Below are 17,859 nucleotides of genomic sequence, written 5' to 3' on the forward strand. Positions count from 1 at the left end.
TTTCAAAAGTCAGCGACTATTGTGAATGAGCTCCTTGAAGGTCCTTTTGTGTTTCCAGCTAAACGTTAAACTGATGGATGCACAAACAACCTTCTTTTGGGGCACCGTGTCGTAAATTCGCCTTCTTTAATACGGGTGACATGGCCAAGCCAGCGTAGCCGCTGTATTTCTACACCCTTAACTATGTCCATGTCCCTTTATAGTTCATACAACTCGCTGTTCCACCGTACGGGGTACTCCTCACTAACGCGGAAGGGGCCAAAGATCTTACGTAAAACTTCTCTCTCGAAGGCTCCCACAACTTTTTCATCCGCTTCTGCGGCATATATTAGGATGGGAATGATGAGCGTTTTGTAGATTGCCAGTTTAGTCCTTCGAGAGAGAGCTCTACTTCTCAGTTGCCTGCTGAGCCTAAAGTAACACCTGTTGGCAAGAGTTATTCTCCGTTTGATCTTCAGTTTGACGTCATTTCTGTTGTTAATGCTGGTCCCAAGGTAGACAAAGTGCTTCACAACTTCGAATTGTTGTTTGTCAACACTGACACATTCTCCAAGATGTGAACAATCCCCGTGTGTTGACAGCAGGTACTTTGTTTTACCCTCATTCACCGCAAGACCCATATTGCTCGCCTCTCTCTTTAAACTGGAGTATGCCGAGCATACAGCGCGGTTGGTTTTGCCGATAATGTCGATGTTGTCGGCATGTGGCATACTCTTATGAAAGATAGTACCAGTGCGATTCAGATCGGCAGCGCGGAAGAGGTTGAAGAAGTCACAAGTTAGAAAATCGCCTTGTCTGAAACCTCGCTTGGTATCGAACGGCTCGGAGAGGTTACTTCCAATTCTGACGGCGCTTGTGGTAGCGCGCAATGCCATCTTACACAGCCTTATTAGTTTTGCGGGGATACCAAAGCCAGACATAGCGGCATAGAAGTGATTTCCATCGATGCTATCAAAGGCTGCTTTGAAATAGACGAAGAGGTGGTGTGTGTCGAATTGCTTTTCGTGGATTTTGTCCATGGTTTGGCGTATTGTGAAGATTTGGTGTATGGTGGACTTAACAGGTCTGAAGCCGCACTGATAGGGCCCAATCAGTTTATTGACGATGGGCTTCATTCTCTCACATAATGCGCTCGACAGGACCTTGTATGCGATGTTAAGAAGGCTTATCCTGCGGTAATTTGTTTTTGTACAGGGTGATTCAATGAGACTGTAGATCTTATGATGAAATACGATAATTTTTTATTTCATCATGTCTTTAGTCCATTTTATCTATGTATGAAACAAAATATATGTTAAATACTCACCACGAAACTAACCAACCTGTAAACTAATTTATTTAGAGGCAGAAGAGAGAGATAGAGAGAGAGCGAGAATCTGAAATTTAGTTACGAAGAAAGTTTGCATTAAGAAAAGTGGTAGTTTCGCAATAAAAGAGAGGATAAAATGAATTGTCTCCCGCATATTCGCCAGGGCCCAAGTATTTCGAAAAACATTTAATTTATTGTAATTTTGCATAGTAAGAAATTTTGTCTTTGTATTAAAGATTATCTTCTTTAAATATGGTTTAGAACTTTGGTTTGAGTACTGCTTCATTGAATTAAAGCTTAAATTGGATTTTTATAAATTAAGGCCAGGTGGCAGCATTGTCTAGCCACTACAGTGTTATGGAAACTGATAATCAACAATTGGCTGCCCAAAGTGCCGCTTAAATTGTGCAGAACTTTTAAATTTTAAATCTCAGTAGTGCCGCTGAAACTGCGCCACCCTGTTTATTAACCGCTAACCGGTGAATACAGTGCCACCCAAACTTACCTTTCGCTGTTGCTAGCTGAACATTTTCTGGGCGCCTGATACAATTTGGACAAACGACGGCGTGCTTGGAATTTGGTTTTGGAAGTGACTGAGTGAGTCCGTACCGTAGTTAGTTAGGATTTCCTTCTAAAAAAATTGCTGATTATATACTTCGTGAATAAAATAAAAATTATAATTCAAACACAAACTTTGAAAACTGTTCTTCAAAGTGGTGTCTCGCGAAATGTGGACGTTGGCACCTTTTTGCTGGTGCCACATAATCATCAACTCTAACTCATCGCATTTTGGTATAAGGAGCCCGTTCAATATGATTCCATATCGTTTGCCAGTGATATGGGTACTGTGTTCCATTGCCGTCTTCAAGAAGGTATGGCTCAATTGCATGTTCGGGGTGGAAACCGCATACTTTTTGTTGAAGCAGTGTTGGACCATAAAGGAAACGAGTGTTTTGGGTTGCCTGGAACAAGGTTTTTTGATTGTCTCTATGCCCGAAAAAATGCCCATGGTTCACCCTCACTCTATCGGAATATGGTATTCGTAAAAACTGCAAAGCACTTATGCCAACGTTTGATCCAACTCTCGAAACATTTCCGGAACTCTATAACCATGAGAGTCCTCTTCGATCTTTCCATTACTTCTATCGGCGGTTGAAGCGCTGAAGTGGTTCCCCGTAGTGGTTTTTGGACTCGATCGAACAGAACAAAATGGCATGGCTGCAGCGTTCATGCCTCTCGTTAACGCCCCTTTTCTATAGAGTATCATTACCGAAACAGTTTCCCAAAACTGTTAAGGTTTTCGCACCAGTGAATCTATTTTTAACGGAAAATTAGTACAAACTCGCGGTTGCCAATTCAAATCCATTTTTTAAACTATAAAAAATCGAAAGCACCTCTGTACATACATAGGCAGATTTACTCAAGACGGCGTAACTTTTGCAAATATCAAGCAATGGCGGTGAAATTCCGGTTGGAGTGTTAATCAAAGGCGTGACAACCTAACAAAAAACTAGCAGAACTCAAATCAGCTGACTTGGAGCGTCACCTGGCGGTTGAGCAAGGTACCTGAGACATTTTGTTTTCTAGCTGCAACCGCCTCTGACTGTACACCACACAGGTTGGGTAGTTGGCTAAATAGCACCATCCGTAAATGCGGAATGAGCCGGTGACTGCCTTGGGGACGACCCCTAACTTGTCCCTTTACAAACGGGTCAGTTTTTGCTTATTATTTTCGTGAAGTTTACGTCCTTGCTATTTTCCCTCTAATATTTTAAGGTTCAGTTTCAGTTGCAGGTTAATTATTTCCATGGCACTTTGCTAATTTCAGATGTATAGAGTCCAGTGTAGAGTCCGTACATCGTCACCCAAAATGATGATCCAAGTTTCGGCACATTGTTGGTGCTGCAGTAACGGTCAAACTGCATGAGAAAAAGTTGCTTGCGGCATCTTTCTGCGCGCTTGTCAGAATTGCGGGAAAGCAGAATTTTGGTGTCTACCAGAGTGTATCCCAAACTGTGTTAGAAATTTACTGCATTTGCATTGACCGACTGACTTGAGAAAGCGAAGCCGTTGTGCGAGTAATTCGTTTTATATCAAGTACAAAAAAGGAAAAAAAACACATTTTTATTATTTCAACAAATTGTCCTTTTTTATTTAATATTTATTTCTCTTTACTAGTATTAAATTATGCTAACATTCTTAAATGAAAGGAAGCACAGATTTGTAATACAATTTCAATATTTCTTTTTAAAAAACATATTTCATATTTTTTATATTTCATTTTATCGAATTAAAAACTAAAGAAAAGCTTTGCTTTAACAGGAAAACAGAAAACTTAGTATTGCAAATGAGGAAAATAGAAAAATATAAAGTTAAAGGTTGGTTCCTCTTTTTTAGTTATTTAATTGAAATTTGTCTATTTTTGGATTTATTTTTTTTTATTTATTTTATTTTGCATTTTTAATTCAGAGGCCGTTGGCTGTCAACAAAAAGTGCTGGTTAAATGTAAAATAGTTTTTAAATAAAAAATTACATATTTTCGAAAATTTTAAAATGTCTTCAAATACAGATTTTTTAACACTGCGTTTTTAAATTTATTTTTTGCCTTTTTTATGCTGAAAACACATACTTTTGCTGATTTTTGGAATATTGCAACAATTTCAGAAATATTATATTTAATAAAAAAACATTTACTTGTAATAATGAATTTTTTTTTGTTGGAGATTTGAAGTATTCCAATAATGTCGGAAATATTTAAAACAACTTTATTGCTGATATTTTAGTTCTGAAAATTTGAAGTGAAAAATTATGAAAAAAAACGTCTGTTAGTAGGCTTTTGGAATGTCGCAATAGTTTCTCTAAAATTACTGTAGAAAATTAACTATTAATTATTTGTTTAAAAAATTTAAATGTGTTTCATGGGAGAAAGTCGCTTTAGTTTGAGATTTGGAATGTTGTAATAATTCCAAAGAAAATTTGTAATTGAAAAGTTTTTTAGTTGAGTTTTGGAATGAGGTAATAAATTCACGAAGAGCTTATAAACAATTTATTTGTCGTTACTTTTATTTCTGTACATTCTAAGTGTGTTTTGTGAATATTTCGAGTTCTTAATTGTTTTTTAGAAAATATGAAAAAAACTTTGCAAAATTTATTAAAACAAATTATTTACCCGAATTTTCGTTTGAAACATTTAAATGTGTTTTATGGAAATAGTCTTTTAGTTTGAGCTTTGGAATGTTGTAAGAAATTCAAAGAATGTTTGAAATTTAAAATTTTTAAATGCAAAGTTTTTTGGTTGAGTTTTGGAATCTTGCAATTAATAAAAAAAAAAATTTAAATGAAATAAGTAACATGACTGTTTACTATAAATGTGTTTCATGGAAAAAAGCTGCTTTAGTTGAGTTCTGGAATGTTACAATAAATTAGAAAAAAGTTTAAAGCAAATTATTTACCGTTATTTTTTTTTCTGTAAATCCTAAGTGAGTTTCGTGAGCATTGTGGGTCTTTAATTTTTTTCTTATAAAATAGGAAAAAATGTGTTTTTAAACCAAATTAAATACCTGCATTTTCTTTTGAAAGATTTAAATGTGTTTTATGGAATTAGACTTTTAGTTTGGGGTTTGGAACGTTGCAATGAATATTTAAAAAAAATATTTTCTTTAATTTCCTTTTATTTTTAATATAAATGCGTTCCATGAAACCCATAAATTGATTAAGTTTTGGAATGCTGCAATAATTATAAAATTATTTAAAAAAAAATATTTTAATTTCTGAAACTATTTAGATTTTTTTTAAATTTTTTTAATAGAAAAAATGATTTTCATTTCTGAAATTATTTAGAAAACATTATTTTAATTTCTGAAATTATGTAGAAAAAATTATTTTAATTTCTGATTTTTTTTTTAAATATTTTCATTTCTCAAATTATTTAGAAAAAATTATTTCAATTTCTGAAATTATTAAAAAAAAAATTATTTCAATTTCTCAAATTATTTAAAAAAAATTATTTTAATTTCTGAAATTATTTATTGTTAATTTTTTTTTTTAATTTTGTCAAATTAGATATTTACAAAAAATTATTTTCATTTCTGAAATTATTTAGAAAAAATTCTTTTAACTTTGAAATTATTTAGAAAAATTCTTTTAAATTCCTAAATTATTAGGAAAAAATTATTTTCATTTCTCCAATTATTTAGAAAAAATTATTTTAATTTCTGAAATTATGTGGAAAAAATTATTTTAATTTCTGAAACTATTTAGAAAAAAATATTTTAATTTCTAAATTTTTTTTGAAAGAAATTATTTTAATTTCTGAAACTATTTAGAAAAACATATTTTAATTTCTGAAATTATTTAGGAAAAATTATTATGGACATTACAGGTTTTTTTCATTACGAGTAGGAATTTTTTTATTTAAATTTGTTTCATTAAAACATCGCTTCAATTATGTTGCATGGACGTTTGGGTCTTTAATTTTTTTATAGAAAATATAGAAAAACTTCTTTGCAAAAATTGTTAAAAAAAATTAATTACGCGAATTTTTTCTTAAATTGTAATTTAAATTTTCTTAAAAAAATGTTTTAATTAAGTTTTGGAATGATGTAATAATTTTAAAAAGTTAAAAAAAATGTATTAACCGTTTTTTATATTTCTGAAACTTTTAGCTGCGTTTCATGGACATTTCGGGTCTTTTTTTATAGAAAATATAGAAATGAGTTTTGGAATGTTGCAATAATTTAAAAAAATTAAAAAAAAATTTATTAACCGTTTTTTATATTTCTGGAACTTTTAGCTGCGTTTCATGGACATTTTGCGTCTTTAATTTTTTTATAGAAAATACAGAAAAACATCTTTGCAAAAAATACTTAAAAAAATTAATTACTCGAATTTTTTCTTTAATTTTAATTTAAATTTTCTTAAAAAATGTTTTAATTGAATTTTGGAATGTTGCAATGATTTCAAAAAGTTTTAAAAAACATTTATTAATTGTTGATTATATTTCAAAAACTTTTAGGTGCGTCTCATGAACATTTTGGGTTTTTTTTTCTATGAAAGAACATCAAAAATTATTTACTCGAATTGCTGTTTTTGGAAAAATTTAAATGTGTTTTATGAAAGAACCCTTTAATTGCGTTTTAGAGTGATTTTGTAATAATTTAAAAATTTAAAAAAAAATTTACTAATTTTTATTTTCATTTCGGAAACTTTTCACTGTGTTTCATGGACTTTTAGGGGTTTAAATTTGTTTTTTTTATGAAAAAAAATTGTTTATTCCAAGTTTTTTGCTTTTTCGTTAAAATTTCACGGATCCATGAACTTCATTCGGGTTTTAAATTTGCTTTTTTATGAAAGAAAATTGTTTATTCCAAGTTTTTTGAGTTTTAGTTAAATTTTTTTTTTTGATGACAAAGCCATTGGTTGAGCATATGCGAATAAATACAAAAAAAAAAATTATTTTTTGAAAATTTCTTTTATTTTTTAAATTATAGAAATAAGTTTTTAGTTTGAGTTTTGAATATTTAAAATTCCTCCAAGAATATTTTAAACAATATACATACAGATAACAGTGAATACGAAGAAAAGTTAGTGGAAGAGAAGTTTGCTTGTTCTTAATACGAAAGTGGCTGCAAAAAGTAGGCTACAGATCTGCGCTTTTCACTTTTCATTAAAACTTAATTGGAAAACCTTTGACACTAAATATGTATTATATTTTGAAATAAAGTTACAAAAACATTATAATAATTATTATTGCATTACATTAGAAAACTTATATTCGTTAACTTTGCCAACGGTACATTTTTTGTTTCATTTTGTTTTCTTTTTTTTCTTCAATATTTCCTCCGTCTTCTTGCTTTCACTTAAACTTTCTTGCTGTTCAACTTCAACTCTCAACTTTCAACTTTTTTCTTCAGGCTAATCTTGCGTTTCTTGCGTGAATATATGCAATAATAATAAAAAAGTGTATAACGTACATACATATACATACAAATATATATTTATCAATATTAATAATAGTTAATGAATAAGGTGTTTTTTGTTTTTCTTTTTGTTTTTGTTTTAAATAAATCAATAATTAGCAATAACATAAATCATATATGCCGTTCGGGAGCTGCTCTCGCCATTCGTGGTGAATATTTCCCCTTTTCGTTTCAACTTTTTAGGCCAGCAGACGCATTCTAACTTTAACGGTTTGTTTTGTTTTTTGTTTTTTGCTTTTTAATTACTCATTTGCACTAATCTAAAACATTTTAAAATATATATATAAAAATTGTTTACTTTTGTTTTGCTTTTCATAGATTGCTTTTGCTTTTGAGTTTTTATGTTTTTTTTTTTCTATTTACTTTTTCACTATTTTTGCGTTTGCGTTTCCGTTTTTCTTGACGCACTTCATTCGGCTGCCTAATATAGAAAAATATATATGGAAATATACTTTAAACACTCTCATTGCAAATTTATATATAAGTATACCTCTACGCGCCTTTAGTACATACATACATTTAGTATATGCAACTTTTTTAAATTTAAATTATTTTTTTAATTAATTTTTTGCGTTACATTTTCTCTATTATCTTTCAGCTTGGTTTTTCGCCATTATCATATATATATCTATATATTTTTTTTTTTTTTTAAATACAAATTAGCATTTTTTCGCATTGTTTTTGTGGTAATATTGTCATTTAGCAATCAGAAAAATATATGCACGTGTATATATGTATAACTATGTTTATATTTGTATACGATATCCTCAACACTAAGCAAAATGTGATGTGTTTTTGTTATATTTTTCGTTTTTCAAAATAGTCACAAAGGTAATTGATTGTGGATTTTAAAATACAGCACAACGCTTGCTTTGGAATGTATAGTATTACAGTGGCATGGGAGCGTGGAAGTGTGGGTTAAAAAAAAAAAAAAAAACAAAAAAGAAAAAGTAAAACAAGTGGCCTAAATCAAGTTTAAGTTTTTAATATTTACTCATTAAAATATTCATATGCACATAATTTAACTTAATATTTAATAATTGCATTAGTAGTTTTCGCTCTTTTCGCATTTGCATTTGCATTTGCTTCATTTTCATTTTCATTTCCATTTTCACTTTCATTTTATTAGCCACGTTTTCGCCAGCAGCGCACACATACATATGCACGAGTATGTAAATACATACATATAATACATACATACATCAGCTGAATTATAGGCATTCGCACAAAAAGGATATGTCTAGCTAACGGTGTTGTGATATTCAAGTTTTTTGTTTTTGTTGTAGTTTTTGTATTTTGTTTTTTGCTTCTTCAATTCGTCTTACATTGTAAAATTCGTAAAAGCAGAACGTTTAATAAACCGTTCAGTTGTTGTTGTTGCAGTTTTTGTAGTCGGTGTTCAAAAATTTAGAAAAAGTTTGCTGCTTTTAAGGTTAAAAATATGTTTTTCTTTGCTTCGTTTTGCTTTTGTTGTTGTTGTTGTTGTTGATTTTTTACCTAATTACCTTCTAGTTATTATTTTTTGTTTCAACTTTTGGTTGTTCATTTCATACATAAATCTTTAATTTACAAGCAGTTTTCGTTTCTTTGTTTTTTCTTTTTTCTAAAGCGTAGTAAATCTGTCTGTTTGTTGTTTTCTTTTAGTTTTTGTTTTTGTTTTCGTTTTAGTTACAATGCAATAGTTGGAATATGTATTCGTTACATTTGATTTGTTATTGTTGTTGTTGTTGTTGCTGTTTTTGTGGTGGTGGTGGTGTTGGTAATTTTGATGGATTTCGTTTTATGTAATTTTATATCAGCATTCAGACTTGTCCTCTTCAACGAGGTATTGCGTATCCTTGCCGGTATCCGCTGATGGATCCAGTTCCCTGGTACGCAATTGCAATTGCGGCGATGATTTGTGTGTTATGCTGCTGGGCGCGAGTATGGCCGATACGGGCTCGGTGAATGGACCAATCGGTTTCGATTTGGAGGGATCATGTGGCACTTCGTAAATGCCTGTGAAGGATGAGAAGAGACAGAAAGAGAATTAGTGTGGATGTAAAAGATGTGCGCACACACTTGTGATCATATAATTAAGCCACTTTTTTTTATGAAAACCTGGCTCGGTGCAAGTTTCGAGAATGTCGCAAGTACTATGGTTTCTTCCAAACAAATTAAAATAGTTTTTTTTTTACTGATAGCAACTGGGCAATCGAGAGCTTTTCCCCTTTCAAATCTCCAGGTATCGATGGTATCATGCCAATAATGCTTCAGAAGACTAAAACCTTGGTGGTTCCCGTTCTTCAAACCATCTTTTTGGCGTGTATCTCGCTAAACCACGTTCCTGCAAGCTGGAAGGAAACTAAGGTGATCTTCATTCCTAAGGCAGGAAGGAGGGACCACGTCCTGGCCAAGGACTTCAGACCTATAAGTGCTACCTCCTTTATTCTCAAGGTGTTTGAAAGAGTGATCGACTATCACATCCGTGAACACTTTGAAACCCGACTTTCTCAAGCCCAACACGCTTACCTGAAAAGGAAATCTACCGAGTCAGCCTTACATGAGGTAGTAGGGACCGTAGAGAAATCTCTGGAGGGAAAACAATTCACTTTGGCGGCCTTGATAGACATAGAGGGCGCCTTTAATAATATTACGGCTAAGTCAATTGTCACTGCTCTAAATAGGCTAGGGGTAGAAGGACCTATCCACCTCTGGATCTCGTCCCTGCTTGGTGGTACGGAAATAAATGCTGTGGCAGGAGAGGCTAGAAACACTAGATTCGTACATAGGGGTACACCGCAGGGCGGCGTTCTCTCGCCTCTCCTTTGGCTAGTAGCTATGGATGAAGCTTTAACTCGTTTAAACAGGGGAGGGGTAAAGGTGGAAGCATATGCCTACGACTTGGTCCTATTGGTCTCAGGACCATTCCCATCTGTAATGGCTGAAATTTTGGAAGGTGCACTGGCTACACTCAGTAGTTGGGCTGCCAGTTGCGGTCTCAGAGTCAACTCTGACAAAACGGAGTTGATGCTATTCACCAGGAAATACAAGCCTCCGCCTTTTAAGCTCCCAAGACTAAACAACCAATGTCTTACACTCGCATCTTAAGTCAGGTATTTTGGTGTAATACTTGACCCCAATCTCCACTGGAAGGAAGCTGCACATAGAAAATCGAGTTAAGAAGGCCAGTATAGCCTTTTACGCCTGTAAATCTATGTTCGGCAAAAAAATGGGGTCTCAAGCCACGTGTCGTACTTTGGATGTACAACTTAGTGGTTCTGCCAATTTTGACATACGGTTGCCTAGTTCGGTGGGTAGCTCTTCAGAAGGGCTACAATACCACTAAACCAGAGAGAGTGCAGAGAACTGCATGTGTGGGCATCGCTGGTGCTTGTAGAAAATGACCCACTGCTGCGCTCAACGTTATTCTGCACTTACTTCCTGTGGATCTGCAGGTTAAATCCATTGCTGCTACCTATTCGGAAAATCGCATTTGGCCATGAAAGGAAAACGTTTTACGTCCGTAGAGGTCATTCAAAAGTCTTGTACCGACATCCTGAAGGACATTGAAGGACAATGACCCGAAACACTCTGTTAAATCGCACAAAACAGTGTACCGAGGCCAGAGGGGACTATTTTGAATAAATAAACTCGAAGTTATCGGAAAAAATCTTCTGTCGTTTCCATTTCAGGTCATTGTGTACAGTTTTCGTTTTATTTATATTTGTATCCATTTTTTCACTTAATCAATATTTTATTTAATAATTTTTTGTGGAATAAAAAGAGAGGTAATTGCGTATTCTTGTTTATGTTAGGTGGAAATCAATGAAAATAAATCATTCGCCCAATGGAAAAATATTTTAAGTTAATTTTAAGTTGATTCAAGGCGCATTCATTAAAGGTGGTGGCACTAGACCAACAACAATGTTTGATTGTCAAAGTAAAGTATTGGGAAACTCGAAAACAAATAATGAATTTGCCTTGTTTCATTCTGAGCTGACAGCCACATGGACACGGCGAAAGAAAAAAAAAACGAATCAGATTCGCCTTGAGTTGATTCAAATAAACGTAGACGTTTCATGTAAAGGATTACTTTGTTAGTTCAATATATTTTTTGTCGAAGCGACGTATGAAGTTCATATTGGTACTGTAGAAGTAGCGGCTATATATATCGAGTGTTCCGTTGCCCTTTTGACTGCCAGGCAGGATTGCAAATATTATAGTGAAAATATTTCAAAGGTGTGCTCTTTAACAGATCGTTACTCGGCTCTGAGCAAATTTAAAGAATCAGCTGCGAAGCGGTTTGTTTACGAAAAAACTAAGATTGTGTTAGTGATATACGGAAAAAATTAACCAATGGCACGTCCTTGCCGTCCGAACAACGACTGATTGGACAACTGTGTGAATATATAGGTCTGTTCATGAAGCAAATAGTTTGCAACAATTGTTTTTGCTGTTCATGTAGCCAAAAAGCTTGCAAAGTAGGGGAAAGAGAGAGAGCAAAATGACATTTCATTTTGAGGGGAAGTTGCAATTTTTACTGGATACATCTTTACTTGTAAGATTTAGCAAGTGAGAAACAGCTGATTGCAAAGTAAAAATAAACACGAATTAAAATTAGCGAATTGCATTTGCCAATGGAATTTTCTTCATCTGACAGGGTTGATGAAATGGAACAAACTTATTGTGGAGAGAATAAAATCATGTGATGCCGAAGCTCATTGTTTTGCATTTTATTGGCTTTTTTTTGTTTTTTGTAATACAAACTGAAATTTTTTTAAATTTTTGTGGCATTTCTGCCAACAATTTAATTAGCTGTTCGTAACTCTTGCAAATTGTTACTAGTTTTGCGTTCACATACTTTTTTGATATTTTTCCCCTTTGAGAGAAAATTCTAGGAAATTAAGTTACTGCATAATTTTTACATGAACAGACCTATTGCCTGCTTAGTTTTAAGTTTTATGCTTTTGAGTACTTTTTCTTTAGAATTTGCTCTAAAATAAGAAGCAGCTTTTCCGAAGCGGACATCACCGATTTATTGAACAGCTCAAGATGAACCAGAGAGCGTGAGAATTAGACGTTTAACATCACCTTTAATTATTGCTTTATGGTTTTCGATGATCTTAAGATTACGGCATTTGAAGTCAAAAAGTTTGAAACATTTCTTTACTTCGCCGGACGATTAAGAGATACTACATAGGTGGTATCGTTAGGAGGAAGGCACAAAATTCAGTTCATACTAATAGTTGTTTTATATTATCGCTATTATTAGCACCCTTCATAGCTGAGTATATGTACACAGCTATTGCCCATAAATTTACCTGTTCCATTGCTCAGGCTTGGATCGGTGTTGGTGCCCGACTGCACAGCATCGTACATAGGATTCGAGAAGTCGCGCGTTTTAGCCGTATTCACAGTCTGTAGATTATAACCCTCAATAGGAGCTACATCGTTGGACGGACCAGCGGTCGTACCACCAGGGAATCCTGGAGCGTTGAACTCAACATTTGTGCCGTGGCGGAAGGTAACACTTTGTGATGATGTTAATGTGGGCAGACGCGCCAATTTACCACTAAGAGGAAAAGGAAGGAAAATATGTTTTTTAATAAACATAGCAAGCAATTATAAATTTGATTCCGTTACTTACAATGGCTTTTTGCGTATGACGTACCACGCGCCGCCTGCCGTCAGCAGGACCAGCAGTATCACCATTATGGGTACTACAACTGCCGTCACATTGGTGCCACCATGTCCGAATGCGCCTGCCACACTGCGATCGCAGTGATCACCCTTAAAGTCAGGCTGGCATTCACAGTACAAATCGCCACGTTCATCTTCGCGACAAAGACCGCCATTCTGGCATGGGCAAATACGTGGCGCGGGACGTGGTCGTTCCGCTGCGGCATCACAGATCACTTCGGCGGTGCTGCGATGCGATGGTAGCAGACCAGAATTATCCGGACAAGCGCAGCGATGCCCGCCAGGCACAAGTAGACATAAATGGGAGCATCTCGACTGGTAGCAAGGACTTTGCAGTGATGTATTGTAACGTTGTTCGTGGTAGACCTTAAGGCCGGACGGATTGGCAAGATTACGATGTATGATTACCTGTACGCCACGTCCGAATTTATCTTGACGTATCACTTCACCAGAGTCACGTGTTACCCAGTACATTGTCGATTCGAAGACATCCAGAGAGATGGGATGCCGCAGCTGGTCTCCTTTCACTATCATCTTACGACGCGAGCCATCCGTACGCATTGATTCGATGGTGTTCAATTTGGTATCCACCCAATAAATGATGTGCTCTTGTGAGTAGTCAATCGTAAGGCCAGTAGGGTGACGAATTTGCTCAGTGATGAGTGGACGACGTTTCGAGCCGTCCATCCAAGAGACTTCAATCTTTGGCGCAGAACCTGCATCAGCCCAGTAGGCACGTCCCAATTGTGGATTTACTACAATGGAGGTTGGTACTTCGAGCCCTGCATTCACTATTGAACGTCGGTAGCGTCCATCTGTTTTGGCTACCATAACGCGACCGCGTGGTTTTGAGCCGGTGCGATCCACTTCAGTCCAGTAGAGATTGGATGCCAACCAGTCAATGGCAACAGCTGTCGGTTTGGAACCACCCTTCATGTTCAAATCTTGCGCAAACCCGATCTTCGCTTGACCATCCAAGGCATTCACCATGTAAGAACGTTTGATTGTCTTATCATAACTGTCCGCCCAGAAGACGATTTGTTGTTGTGCATCATAATCCAAAGCTTCAATGCGTTTCTCCGCTGTTATCACATCAAATTCTTCGCGCTTCTGTAGATCCAAACCGCGTATTTCTGGTCCGTTAGCGAATACTAACACAATGTCTTCTTTCTCGGCTCGACATACGCCGGATTGACTGTCAGCCAATCGGAAGCCTTTGCGGCACGAACACGAGTAAGTGCCATTGAGATTGTTACATATATGCGAGCAGGTGTGTTGGCGTGTCGTGCACTCATTCACATCCAAACAGCGCTTCTTATTTTCCGCCGAAATAATGTAGCCCGGATAACAAGCGCAGATGTAGCCGCCATCGGTCAGATTGTGGCAGTGGTGTTCGCAACCGCCGCGTGTCAATTCCGAACAGGTGTTTGTGTGGTGGCAGCCTAACTCATCGGAAGCATCGCCGCAATCATCAGAGTAATCACAGACCTGTGCGCGTTCAATGCAGTTCTTATTGGCGCATTGATATTGTGTGTAAAGATCGCATGGTTTCTGCTTATTAGCGCACAACGTCATATTATTTTCATCTGAACCATCACCACAATTGTCCACACCATCGCAAATCTGATAGCGCGCCACACAACGATGATTGGCGCATTGGAAGCGGCGTAGTGTGTCACAATTGAAGTCGGTACACACCTTAACATCCTCATCTGAGCCATCGCCACAGTCGTCAGTGCCATCACAGAGGTCAGAGGGCGAGACGCAGAGATTATTGTTGCACTGGAAGCGCGATTCAGGGCAGTAGCGCCCGCCAGGGAATCGTGGGGGACAGTCAATCTCATCGGACATATCGCGACAATCGCGATCACCATCACAGCGGAAGTATGAAGCAATGCAGTGACCAGACATGCACTGGAAGGTGCCGTTTTTGCACTGATACCCCTCACATTTCATCTCATCTGAGTTGTCACCACAATCGTCCTCATGATCGCACTGCCAACGCGACGAAATGCATTTGCCATTGGCGCAATGGAACTCCGACTCTGAGCATTCACGATATTTACCCTTACAAATGGCGTCATTCTCATCACTGCCATCCCCGCAGTCGTCCGAGAAGTCGCACATCCATTGCCTAAAGTTGGAAGAAAGATGGGAAATATAGGTAAAGTTAGTTTTCGTAGGATATAAAAGAATTAGCCATTAACCCACTTTGGTATGCATCGATTGTTGGCGCATTTGAAGTCCGTCTCCGTTGAGCATTTTGGACAGTTCTCGGGCAATTCATCGCTATTGTCGCGACAATCGTCTTTGCCATCACAGAAGAGCCATTTCGGTATGCAGCGGTAGTTTGATTGTCCGGGACAGCGTTGCCAACCAGTGGTGCAGTTGCGTTGGCGGCACATGTAGGCCGGCTCATCGGAATCATCACCGCAATCATTGTCGAAGTCACACATCCACAGTTTAGGTATACAGCGCCCATTCTTGCAGCTGAATTCTGTATCTGGGTCGCAGGCGCGTTTGTCTGTGCGGAGAAAAAAGGAAATTTTTTAAAATTATGTGAAAACACAAATCGAATTTAGGTTGTACTTACGACATACAGCCGGATCCTCGTCACTGCCATCCTTACAATCAGCATCGCCATCACAACGCCAGCTATCCAATATACAGCGTCCGCTGGACTTGCATTTGAAATCGGACTCGGGACAGGGCAGATCACAATTCTGTTCGTCGCTGCCATCACCGCAATCATCGGTGCCATCACAAATGGTCGCTGATGGCGTACAGTTCGTATTCTTGCACTGGAATGTGCCAGCGCGGCAATGACGTGTCGGACAAGTCGCCGGCTCATCAGAACCATCCTTACAATCCTTTTCTCCGTCACATCGCCAGAACCAAGGTATACATTTCTCATCGTTACCACCACAGAGGTGCTGACCGGCCGTGCAGTTGGCTATGCACGTCTTACTATTGCGTGCCAGATAGAATTGGTTGGGACAAGCGCATTTATAGCTCGGCGCACCCTCCTCGATGTAGCCTTCAATATTAAAGTAAGTGGACTCGGGCGGTGGCGCAATCAGACACAAATGTGAGCAGCCGCCATTGTCTTTGCCACAGGGGTTCGTGTAGGGCAGTTGTCTTAGTGGATGGTTGATATGTATGTCATATGGACGGTGGGTGGTGTTGCGCAGTACTGTGTAATTCTGACCAGTAAATTTGTTGGCGCGCATTATGCCCTTCAAATTCCAATCGGTCCAGTAAAGATAGTCATCGAACAGTGAGAGTGCGAAAATATGCGGCACTTTCGCGCCAGATAACACTACGTGCCGGTGGCGACCTTCCAAATCGGTATAAGCAACATAGTCCAGATGCGCATCAGCCCAGTAAATGCGGTCCGTAAAGTAATCAATGGTCAAGGCGTTTGGCCAAGCAATATCATCATCCCAGGTTAGTATGCGCGTGAAGTTGGTGCCATCCATGCCCATTTTGGCGATGTAGGCTTGTAAATGCCACGACGTAAAGTATAAGTAGCCAATGCCCGGATGTACAACTAATGCACGGGGATCGATAACGCCACTGCGGAGCGTCTTGCGTTTTGTGCCATCCAGTTCCGAAACATCCAAGTTCTTCGAGTGTCTATCGAGCCAATATAGCTTGCGACCCACCCAATCGACAGCAATGCCTTCCAAGCCATGCGAATCGTGACGTATGATTGCTTCACGCTCGGGCTTCTCATCATCATTGCCATATTTGGCGCGGAAGATAGTTTTGGCAGTCACATCGCAGAAGTACATATATTGTTCCTGTATATCAAAGTCCAGCGCGACTACATTCATTAGATCCTGGTGCATCAGATTGTATTGGCCACCGTCCAGCGACATGTTGCGTACATAGTATTTGTTGGTAAATACCAGCCAGGGCGTGGTGTTATCCTTACGCTTGCAGGTATGCTCGTCCGTCTGACGTTCATAGTAGCGTTCGTCGCACTTGCAGTAGTAGCCGCCAGGTGTGTTGGAACAATGCTGTGAGCAAGCGCCGGGTAGTTCAAGACATTCGTCGATGTCAGCACAGGCCTTACCATCTGGCATGAGTCTATGAGCAGCGCGTATAAAAAGATGTATTGAGTTAGAAGAAAATTTTCAAACTGAAGTTAAATTCTAGGGATTACTCACTTATAGCCTTGATTACAGTCACAATAGTAGCCTGTTAGCGTATCCACACACTTGTGTCCGCACTGATGTATCTCCACCTTGGCACACTCGTCCACATTGCAATGGGCCGGCTCATCTGATTCGTCGGCGCAATCGGGCACTTTATTGCACACTAAATGATAATCGATACACTGACCATTCGTACACATAAATTGGCCATTGGGACATGTTGTATTATCTTTTTTGCAGCCCACTTCATCGGAGTGATCGCCACAATCGTCCTCGCCATCGCAACGGTACTGATTGCGTATGCATTTGAAGTTCTGGCAGGTGAACTCCTGATCGGAGCAGCTCTTGTATTTGGAGCTGCAGAATTTACCTTCGTCAGAGCCATCACCACAATCGTTGTCATGATCACAAGTCCAGCCCTAAAGCGTAAAAAGTAAACGTCGTTGAAATTCACATGTGCCGATTAAAGGGAAAGCTCAACACACTTACCTTATTAATGCATCGGCCATTGTCGCAAGTGAACATGTCCTCGCCACAAGGCTGTTGGGTGGCGCAATTGTGTAATGTTGTGTTCTCGTCGGCGCCATCTACGCAATCCGGATCGCCGTCACATATCCATTTCTTGGGTATGCATTGTGCGCGTCCCCAAGCCTTATTTTCGAGGCAAGTGAACTCCGTTTCTTCATCACATTTGCGGTCGTCTAGAAGAGGCAGAGAAAAGAAAAATAGC

The 17,859-nt window shown here is 37.6% G+C and overlaps 1 protein-coding gene across 1 annotated transcript in view; it reads right to left on the minus strand.

The window, feature by feature from the left end:
• Positions 1-7,502: 7,502 nt before the first annotated feature.
• LOC129238159 (low-density lipoprotein receptor-related protein 2) overlaps positions 7,503-17,859 on the minus strand; it is a 138,012-nt gene continuing 127,655 nt past the window's right edge. The window contains exons 8-14 of the mRNA XM_054873195.1: positions 17,619-17,830; positions 17,142-17,548; positions 15,563-17,061; positions 15,181-15,493; positions 12,917-15,103; positions 12,591-12,841; positions 7,503-9,285 (exon numbers count right to left, since the gene is read on the minus strand). Of these exons, the coding sequence (XP_054729170.1) occupies positions 9,083-9,285; positions 12,591-12,841; positions 12,917-15,103; positions 15,181-15,493; positions 15,563-17,061; positions 17,142-17,548; positions 17,619-17,830 (5,072 nt within the window). The 3' untranslated portion in view covers positions 7,503-9,082. The remainder of the gene's footprint in view (positions 9,286-12,590; positions 12,842-12,916; positions 15,104-15,180; positions 15,494-15,562; positions 17,062-17,141; positions 17,549-17,618; positions 17,831-17,859) is intronic.

This window comes from Anastrepha obliqua, chromosome 2, assembly GCF_027943255.1.
Source record: "Anastrepha obliqua isolate idAnaObli1 chromosome 2, idAnaObli1_1.0, whole genome shotgun sequence".
Classification (NCBI taxonomy): Eukaryota; Metazoa; Arthropoda; class Insecta; order Diptera; family Tephritidae; genus Anastrepha; species Anastrepha obliqua.